The sequence below is a fragment of the Dipodomys spectabilis genome, unplaced genomic scaffold (assembly GCF_019054845.1).
Source record: "Dipodomys spectabilis isolate Male_0828 unplaced genomic scaffold, ASM1905484v1 ptg000009l, whole genome shotgun sequence".
NCBI lineage: Eukaryota > Metazoa > Chordata > Mammalia > Rodentia > Heteromyidae > Dipodomys > Dipodomys spectabilis.
The window spans coordinates 11,572,229-11,582,261 of NW_024870686.1; the positions used below are offsets into that span (position 1 = coordinate 11,572,229).

The 10,033-nt window shown below is 36.1% G+C and overlaps 1 protein-coding gene across 4 annotated transcripts in view; it reads right to left on the reverse strand.

Moving 5' to 3' along the window:
- Window positions 1-9,471, reverse strand: part of Msr1 (macrophage scavenger receptor 1) — a 66,397-nt gene extending 56,926 nt beyond the window's left edge. Inside the window, exons 1-3 of one of the 4 annotated variants that reach the window (XM_042701645.1) lie at window positions 9,305-9,471; window positions 5,147-5,253; window positions 2,368-2,481 (exon numbers count right to left, since the gene is read on the reverse strand). In XM_042701645.1, coding sequence (XP_042557579.1) covers window positions 2,368-2,481; window positions 5,147-5,249 — 217 coding nt within the window. In that variant the 5' untranslated portion in view covers window positions 5,250-5,253; window positions 9,305-9,471. The remainder of the gene's footprint in view (window positions 1-2,367; window positions 2,482-5,146; window positions 5,254-9,304) is intronic. The other 3 variants (XM_042701654.1, XM_042701665.1, XM_042701673.1) reach the window with 3 other exon arrangements.
- Window positions 9,472-10,033: the final 562 nt, after the last annotated feature.

A 10,033-nucleotide genomic window follows, 5' to 3' on the forward strand; every position in this document is an offset into this window, starting at 1 on the left:
TTCAGCCTCTGTATTTCTAAACTTATCAATAACTTCGAGATAAGTGTATTTCTTCATCACACAGTAAATTCAGTATGAGGAAAACGGCTTACTTCATGCATTAATCAATTTTAATATTCACATATTAGTCTGAGTACAAGTGACAGTGCCCAGGCCTTGAGTTCAAGCCCCAGAACTAGTGCATGTGTGTGTGTGTGCGCGCGCACACACACACACACACACACACACACACACACAGATTAACACTAGTCAGGTGTGGTGTTTAACACCTGTAATCCCAGTGTTGAAAAGGTGACACAGGTGATTTGGGTATGGAGGTCACAGCCAGCCTGGGTTACATAGAAAGACCCTCAAATTCCCATAACGTTAACTTGGGCTGTGGATGTGGCTCAGTGGTATAGCACTTGCCTAGCATGCCTACATGAAGCTCTGTGCTCAATCCCCAGCACAAAGGGGAAAAAAAAAGAAAAGTAGGGTTTAACTCTTTATCAGATACTCAGGTAGAGAATGCAGAGTTCGTTTCTTTCCTTTTTATTGGTGAGATGGCAGTTTGTGACTTTTCTATTTCGTATGTGAGAGAAGATACTTTATTACATATGCAAAGACCTAGGGAGAAGCTTATATTTGATTCTACAGATCATGTTTATTCTTTTATGTTGGTGATAGCTCTTCCATTCTTAAATTTATGTTGTTTTGAGTAAAGAATTTTTAGTGTGTCAGTAGCGATTTATACACATCCGCTCTAGATTGTATCTATTGTCCTGGGACAGCATTCTGCTGCTCAGCTCTGCCAGCTTTGTAAAGAAGAGGTACTCTATGAAGTCAACTGTAGAATTCAGGAAACATCTTTCAAAATATTAGATACCCTAAATTTAATTCCCTCTTGTGGTACAATATTTTACTTCATCTATTAATTCGTGTGCTCCAAAATAATAACTTCCATCTTTCTAATGATGTATTGTATAACTTGGCTAACTCATAATGGTGTATAGCTAATGTTTTCAACCAAATAGGTATTTCAGACTACAGATAAGCACATTTGGCTATTTAGTACATAGATGCCCCTGATGCATCTGGAAGGTCATTCACTACTGCTAGATAGATATATTGGAACCTCTTTTCTTTAGAAGGCTATAGTTGCTTTTTGCTTTAATTGTTAGGGTAGGATTTTGCTTTTGTTTGTTTTTAATGTCTTAGAAAGGAATACACATTTCCCCAGAGAAAATCCTCCATTGGACACAACTATAACACTTCCATCTAGGTGGTTGTTTTGTTTTTACTGGCCAATCATGTTTCATTATAAAATCTCAATTACAATGGAAGACAGTGGGCCATGGAGGTGTAGATGTCATAGCTGTGACTCCATTACTGAAGAGTCTCTATTTTCCTGCATGGATAATGAGGATAATGATACTGTCTGTTCAGAGGATAATTGCAAAGGTGAATTAAGATAATATGTTTAAAGTTTATAGCCTTATGCTTAAAAATAGAAAATGCTCGAACAATGATAGCTATAAATGACAATGGTTCTTCTCATTGTCCTTTCCTCTAGTGGAATTTTGAACCTGTTTTGGAATACTACCTTAGATCATCTCTTAAGAAAGGACATTTGGCCTTGTGTTTGGTATTTTCTTATTAGGTAGATTAGTATACACAGAAAAGTATATCTTATTCCATCCTTGTTTGTTGATGAAATATATTGCCAGACAATTTATCATCTACAGAGAAGAGAATGACAAGGTACATAAATTGAAATGTCTATTAGGATCCGTCAAATCCCTGAAAATTACTCCATAGAATAACATTTACATATATACTTCAGGTATATGTAAGCCATAAACCACTATGGAAACCTTCATATCTATCCCCAGAGAAATATATGTCTGGAGAACATCACAATGAACAGAACTAGCATATTCGATTTCTTTCCTTTGAGAAGATTCCATCATGTTACTTTTTGATACTTTTAAGTAATGGTAAATGAGATATTTGGACAAGTAAGCTGGAAGAATATTAATGAGGGACAGGTCATTCTTCTACAGCATAGACGAATGTTGTCAGGATGTCAGTAGCTCATAATAGCTACTCAGATGGCTTATTTGAAAACTGAAGTTTGAAGCTAACCCAGGATGACAAATCCTTGAGTCTCTACCCTCAATTAACTAACAATAAAACAGAGTGGAGGTGTGGCTCAAGTGGAAAAGCACTCTCTATAGCATGAAATGTTGAGCAACAGCATGAGGCTCTGGTTTAAAGCCTCACTATAAGCACCCACAAAATCCTGCTCCCCCAGCAAAAAAACAACATGAATTCCCCTGTTTTGATCTCACAATACTTAGTTTACCTGATTGCTAAGTTTCAACATACCTGCCATTATTCCCATGATAGGTATGAGGATCCCAAACACAAGGAGATAGAGGGTAATTAGTGCGGCTTTGAAGCACTTCAGCTTCTCCTGAAGAGTAGGGCCATTTTTAAGTTCTAAAAAGTAAAACAAAATCCCAACAATTGTTTGTAAACTTACTTTTATTATGTGACTCTATGAACATTTGATTTAAGGGAATTAGTAAGTTTAAATATTAATGCATATGTAATTATAATTATTTACTTGGAAATATATTGTCTGCAAATAAAATTCTCAAAGAACTATACAATAATGATTTTTTTCATATTTTCAAACCAGACCAGAGAAATATTTATTTTCAAGGAGTTTACTATGCAAAAGTAGTACTGTTTACCAATTCCATCTTGTTTCATATTTGGCTATCTCTTACAATTTGAAAATGACAAAGTTATTTTAAAAATCAATCAAATGAAATGATTTACACTTTGATTTAACTGTGGAATAAAGGAAGCCTACCATAACGTTATTCTTGAGCATATTAACAACTATAAGCTCTAGTCTTATGTATTTCATGGAACTGTGTTTAATATAATAAGATGTGAGTTGTGGTAGAAATATAGTGATAGTGAAGTATCAGACTTTTCTCTGATTAGGTTAATAAAATATACATTACAACTTTCTTCTCCATGGACGTTTCTTTCATTGTTCAATAAAAAGTAATCATTTTGCTTTCTGTTCAAAGAACTTCTAAATTAAATACAAAATTTGAAATACTGTTCAAGAATGTTTTAAGAGAAACTGAAATGAAAACAGAAAAACATTTTTAAAAGTAGCATAAATCAAAAGAGAAAAGATGGAAGAAAATAGAAAAAGCAACCTGTAATACAAATAATATATCTCACAGATTGATTAAGCCTAAAACTTGTTACAATCATAATTTATTATTATAAGCTCTGTTGTTTTACCTCGATTAATGTATCTATCTTAGCAATAGCTTTTTTAAAGTTAGGGCTTTGTGATTAATGTATCTATCTTAGCAGGAGCTTGTTCAAACTTAGGGCTTTGTGATTGCTAGGTACACTGTACTCTTAGTGAACTCCTCCATCCCCTTTTGCCTTATGTTACTTTTATTTTTTATTTTTTTGTCAGTCCTGGGGCTTGAACTCTGGGACTGGGTGCTGTTCCTCAGCTCTTCAGCTCAAGGTGAGCACTCTACCACTTGGGCCACAGCACCACTTCTGGTTTTCTGGTGGTTAATTGGATATAAGAGTCTCATGGACTCTCTTGCCCTGTCTGGTTTTGAACCATGATCCTCAGATCTCAGCCTCCTGAGTAGCTAGGATTACAGGTGTGAGGCACCAGCACCCAGCTTTTATCTTACTTTTTAGATACTGTCTGGCCAGGCCAGTCTAGAACTGTAATCCTGCTATTTATGCTTGTCACATAGCTGAGATTTAAAATACACTGTTTCCTATTATGCCTAGCTTGTTTTTTTAGATGGAGGGTCTCACTAACTTACTGGGCTTGACTAACCACCTTCTTGATATCTGTTTCCCAAGTAGCTGGGATTATAGGAATGTGCCACCACATCTGGTTCTCTGTGTACTCTACCTCTTAGATAACGCACAATTTTTCAAAGTTTCCCCCCTGCTTCCAATGTCCTCTCTCCCAGTAACTCACTACCTTTGTTTATTAGCTCTTGTCATTACTTTTTTAAATGTGTACCTCAATGCATCACACCCTCCCCTCCATTACAAGACTCACATATCCACTATGTCCTAGGGTTGGGGTCTAGACTCTAGACCCCAAGAATAAGAATTCGTGCTCTTTGACTTTAACCATTTAGTTTTGTGTATGCTGCTCATTGTAACTGACATATCTCTCTGACACCTGTTGGACATAGGTATTGCCTTTCAAAGTTTAGTTGAATTACAAGCAGTTCTGTCCTGATACCTTAATCCATCTTATGCAGACATGTCTGGTTATTGCTTCTTTTGAATTTCTGTCATAACCTATACAATCATCCATTTCATCTGCTGTGGGTTGAATTGCATCTCCCAAAAAGATATATTGAAGGCCTAATCCCAGATAGATATGTAGCTGGCCTTTGTGGGAAAGAAGATCTTTGAAGGTTGTACCTCAAATTCAATAATGGGATGTACAAGATGCTATGTTGAAAAAGAAACTTCATAATTTAGGCAGGAGGGAGGAGTTAGTTGTGGAGATGGGAGGGAAGGAGAAAAACAAAGGAGGAGACAACAATGCTTGATAAGAAATTACCCTGCTCATGTGACTGTAACCCCTCCTCTGTACAATATTCTTACAATAAAAAAACTTATTAAAAAGAAAAAAAGAAAAAAGCCATTATGAAAATATCCTTCATTAGAAAGATTCTATTTAGGATCTACCTGTAAGTTAAAATGAGGTCATATGGATAGGCACTAATCTGGTGACTTGGATCACCAGATGTGTAGAAGGAGGATGAGTTAAGTGTTTTGTAGGTACAAACCAAGGTAGACCAAGAATGGCCACATGCCATTCGAAGCTCCAAAGGAACATGTAGGGATTTGTTCCTATACCCATAAATGAGTGTGTGGCATTCTGAACACCTTGATTTCAGACTTTGAATCTTTCAGAACTGTGAGAGAAAAAAGTCACAATCTTTTAAAGTAACTAACCTCCCATCCATAGGCACTCTTTTCCTCCCCCACTAACACCACACACACACACACACACACACACACACACACACACACACTCACACACACACACACACACACACACACACACACACACACTTACTGGGAGAGAGCAAAGCTCTCATTGAGCGAGCATCAAATTTCACAGATTCTGAACAGCTGTCAGTGTCCTCCAGTTGGTCATGAAATAGATTCTGATGTTCCATGCTTCTGCCAAGCACATGGAAAAATATGAATTCCACATGAAATGGCTGCAGTCTGTTTATATAGTGGTTCAAATAGAAATACATAATTGAAATTCAACTTTAGCAAAGAAATGATCATAATGAATTAAATTTATACATACGTCATATATAGTAATATATTAACCTTAATTATACATTACATGTTAATATGAAAGGACAGATGTATAAGAAACCTATTCATGGGTCTTTCTCTACACAAATGTGTATCTGTGTATGTCGATGTGTTTCTTTGAGAGTAAGGAAAGAAAACAATGAATAAATGAAAGGAAGAAGATAAAGAAAGGAGATAGATAGATTGATAGAGGTAGAGAGAGAGAGAGAGAGAGAGACTTGCAAGTGCAAGAAAGTAACATTTAGTGTCTACTTAGATTTCTAATGACTCCCAAACATACTGATCTTCTTTGTCCCTCATTTGTTCATCCCCCACATCCAATCCCCATAGAGTCTCTCGAGTGACCCTCTCCAATGGTCAGATGATGTCCTCCTGCTCACATCCCTTGAGTGAATTTCCATCTCACATAGGGTCTAACCACAATCTTCTCAATAGTCATCATGTTTATTGAGCCTCATATTTAAAATTAAAATCTATTCATTTTGCTTCCTTGAAGACCAAAAGGGAAACACCATCTCTAACTCAGACTCAGCTTCTCCTATCACACATTCACAACACAGATCACTTCTAGGACCTCAAACAATCTCAAATGGCGGAGAGGTTTCTTGTACCAGCAAGCTAGCAAGTCTGCCACAAAGGGATACCAGCTGGCTGTTTTGTAAGCCACTTCATTTCTCACAGTATCTGCCAATATCACATGCAATAGATTGAATGCTCAGTTCCTGAGATTGGCCATTCTGACATTAGATGCCATGCCCAAGCCAATTGTACCTCTACTTCTGACTGCTCCAATATCTTTAAGTTGGGCTCCCCTGAAACATGTATAGATTTGGTTAATTTGTTTGAAAGGTTCATAGAACTCAGAAAACACATCTAACAGTTTACTGTAATGGACATTACAAAGAATTTCAAATGAGCAGCTGCATGAAGAGATACATAAGGTGAAGCATGGAGGGGGAGGCAGGCCTGTCACCTTTGAAGAACCTCCTTCTACGCATATGGCCACAAGCTCTGCCCTTGGTTTTTATGATGGCTGCACTGCATAGACGATATCTAGGAAAGTGAGTGGAGAATCCTGTCTGTTCTTTCTGTTTGTGTGCTGTCTACAGCAATCCTACAACCAGAGCATTCAGTAAGACCCCTCTGAAACACAGAGGTACTAATGAACCTCAAGATCAGAGTTTTCATGGTATGCTTGAGCTATGAGTGAGAAAACATGATCAGAACCCTAAAATAAGTAACAGTATATTCTCCTTTCCTTTCCTGGCTTAATTTCTTCTCAAAATTTATCATCACCTAGCACTGCACAGATAATTTTTGTCTTGTCTGTTGTCTGTTTTATTCATTCAACTTAGGTCCATGAAATGAGCTTTTTGTCTCTTGATTTCAGTGACAAGAGAGTTCTTGACATTTCAAAAATGTTACATATATCATGCATTATATAAAATATCAGGGCTGGGAAGGTGGCTCAGTGGTAGAGCGCTTGCCTTGCATGCATGAGGCCCTGGGTTCGATTCCTCAGCACCACATAAGCAGAAAAAAAAACCCAGAAGTGGCGCAGTGGCTCACGTGGTAGAGCGCTAGCCTTGAGCTGAAGAGCTGAGGGACAGTGCCCAGGCCCAGAGTTCAGGCCCCACGACTGGCTCCCCCCCCAAAAAATAACATAAAGTAAAATAAAATATCAAATATTTTATATATTTATATCTAAGATATATGGGAATGCAGCTCAGTGGTAGAACATTTGCCTAGATTGTGTAAGAAACTGAGTTCCATCCTCAGTATCACACACACAAAAAAACTTCAACTTAATATTTAAAAGAAAATTATGGTCAGGTACCAGTGGCTCACAAATATCAAGGAACCCAGGAGGCTGAAATCCATGGTTTGAAGCTAGCCTTGGCAGAAAAAAACTTCCATCTCAAAAATAACTAACAAAGCCAGGTGCCAGTGGTTCACACCTGTAATCCTAGCTACTCAGAAGGCTGAGAACTAAGGATTGCTGTTCAAAGCCAGCCTAGGCAGGAAAGTCCCTGAGACTCTTATTTATCTCCAATAAACCACCAGAAAACTGGAAGTGTCACTGTGGCTCAAGGGACGGGACAGTAGGAGAAAAACAAAGGAGGGGGTAACAATGCTCCACAAGTATGTTCTCATTACCTTACTGATATAACTATGACCCCTCTGTACATCATCTTTACAATAAAATAAAATTTAAAAAATCAGGCTGGAGTTATGTCTCAGGTTGTAAAGTACCTGCCTGGAAAAATTCATTTAACTACCATGAAAAAAATTTTAAGTCTTGTTACTAATTAGAAGATAACATGTTTTCCCTGAATGGTGTGTAACTAGTAAACTGAAACGAAAAGCTGTCACCATCAATGTCTCCACTTTGCTTCAAAGGCATTTATTGTTAGTATTGCCAGATTATTCCATTTCTATTTTGTTCACTAATTATCAGTTGTAGCATAAAAATATAGTATGTACACTCCTGAGACTTGTTAGCAGCCAGGAAGCAATTCAGGAGAGTCAAATGTAATTTTAAATACAGCTTCAAAATCAGGAGAAAAAGCTAACTTCATGTAAGGGTACTTTTCCCACAAAATGTCAATGCCCTGTTAAAGAATTGTGAAATCTTTTCTGTAAATAGTCTATTAAAAATATGTTCTGTGAGAAGTGAAACATATCTTTGCAATATCAGCTTTTTATGACATAGTTGAAAGTTCATATAAGCAACAACAGGATAACAATAATAAAATAATTTTCACATTAGTATGTTTGGAACCACATGCTTTATTTTCTTGTTTTTATGATAAAAACATTATCAGAATATTAAGATGAGATAATATTCAATTTTTGACACTATGCCATTCTAATGCAAGAGAAATGTTTTCATTTTCAAATGAAATCTGAATCTTTGCACACATTATGGGTGTCAGATTAAGATGTACAAATTAAGATGCCATAAATCTGTTGATAATTCAGCCTTATTATAGAAAAATATACATTTAGGATAATTTACATTTTGAAATGCAAAGCAAAAAATGTTTTAAATATTTTGGTCTCTATTCTCTTACCACTTTAAAAAATAGGACCGATTTGTGAGAATAGAAATTTTAACCCAGATTCCATTATTTAGCTATGTGATCTTAGACAAATATTTTAACTTCTCTGAATTACAGTTTTCTATGTAGCATATCAATTTAAAGAATTAGTTTGACAAAATAATTTTTGTAAATTGCCTGGAAGTGAATTACTACTATTTTTAAATTTCATTTTCTAATATGGGCTTTTCATATTTTATCCTAATAATAGCTATGTAAGCTACGTAGCAGTAGTTTCTTGATTTTACAGCTCAGAAACTAAGACCTAAAAAAGATTAAGAAACTAGTCAGTGTTACCTATCAGACAGTGGGAGAATCAATATTGATTCCAGAAGACTGTATTGGATTCTTTGTATTCTTTCTTCTTATCTAGTTCAATGATATACATATTTCAGACACCTAGTCAATATTCATAATTTGTGCAAGTAATAAGAGCTATTATGTGAAGGCCAAAAATGTCACATAAAAACAAAGGAAAGGAGTCTAACTAAAATGTGTTAAATAAGACTGAAAAAAATCAATATTTTAAACAAAGCATGCATAATCAAATGGAAAAAAAAACTGCTTGAGAGTTCAAACTCCAAGCTACCATATTTCATGCATATTTATACACACACACTAGCATTCTGCCGCTCATGGAAACAGCAGAACTGAAATTAGAAAATTATTAGTGATGTAATAAAATATTCTACTAGAATGTATATATTTAACACTTCTCTGTCTCACAGAGACTCATACAGAGTCACAAACAGTCAACAGAAGCAACTATAGAAAACAATTAAAACAAACTTTTCTTAGTTTACCGTTAGCTGTGAGGAAGGCAGCACTGATTTGTCCAGTTCCCTCTCTTCAGAGTGGAAGCTGAAAATTTCTGTCTCATAGTATTTCAGCATCTAATCCATGAAGAAAGGAAATGACACACTTGCATGTTGAAAAAATCTTCCTTAGCAATGGGTTCCAGGAGCACTCTTCTCAATGCACATGTTTGCAAAATCTATATTTGTCTGATAACTTATTCCTCTTTCCACATTAGCTATTGAATGAGAGAGAAAAAAGAAGTAAAAAGAACAGGGCACATAATGAATAGTTTAATCTATCTTTTCCTTTTAATAAGTTATGCTTGCCTTTTACAATTCTCCATTTCCCATTATTGCTTCATTTACTTTGTATAGTGTTGAGAGGACTCCATATTTGGTTTTCTTTTCTTCCAACTCCGCCCCGCTCCCACACACCTATAACACCAAGTATCCAAGGAAAGAATCTGATGCCTCATAACTGATAATAATCTAATAATTCTCAAATAATTCTCACTTCAACCTCTCTGCAATAATGTTAGCATTAACTATTTTTGTTTCCTTCCTTTCTTTCTTCTTTCTTTTTTCTTTCTCTCTCTTCCTTCCTTTCTTTCCTCTCTCTCTCTCTCTCTCTGTCTCTGTCTCTGTCTCTCTGTCTCTCTCTCTCTCTCTCTCTCTCTCTCTCTCTCTCTCTCTCTCTCTCTCTCTTTCTCTTTCTATTTTTTTTGGGGGGTCCAG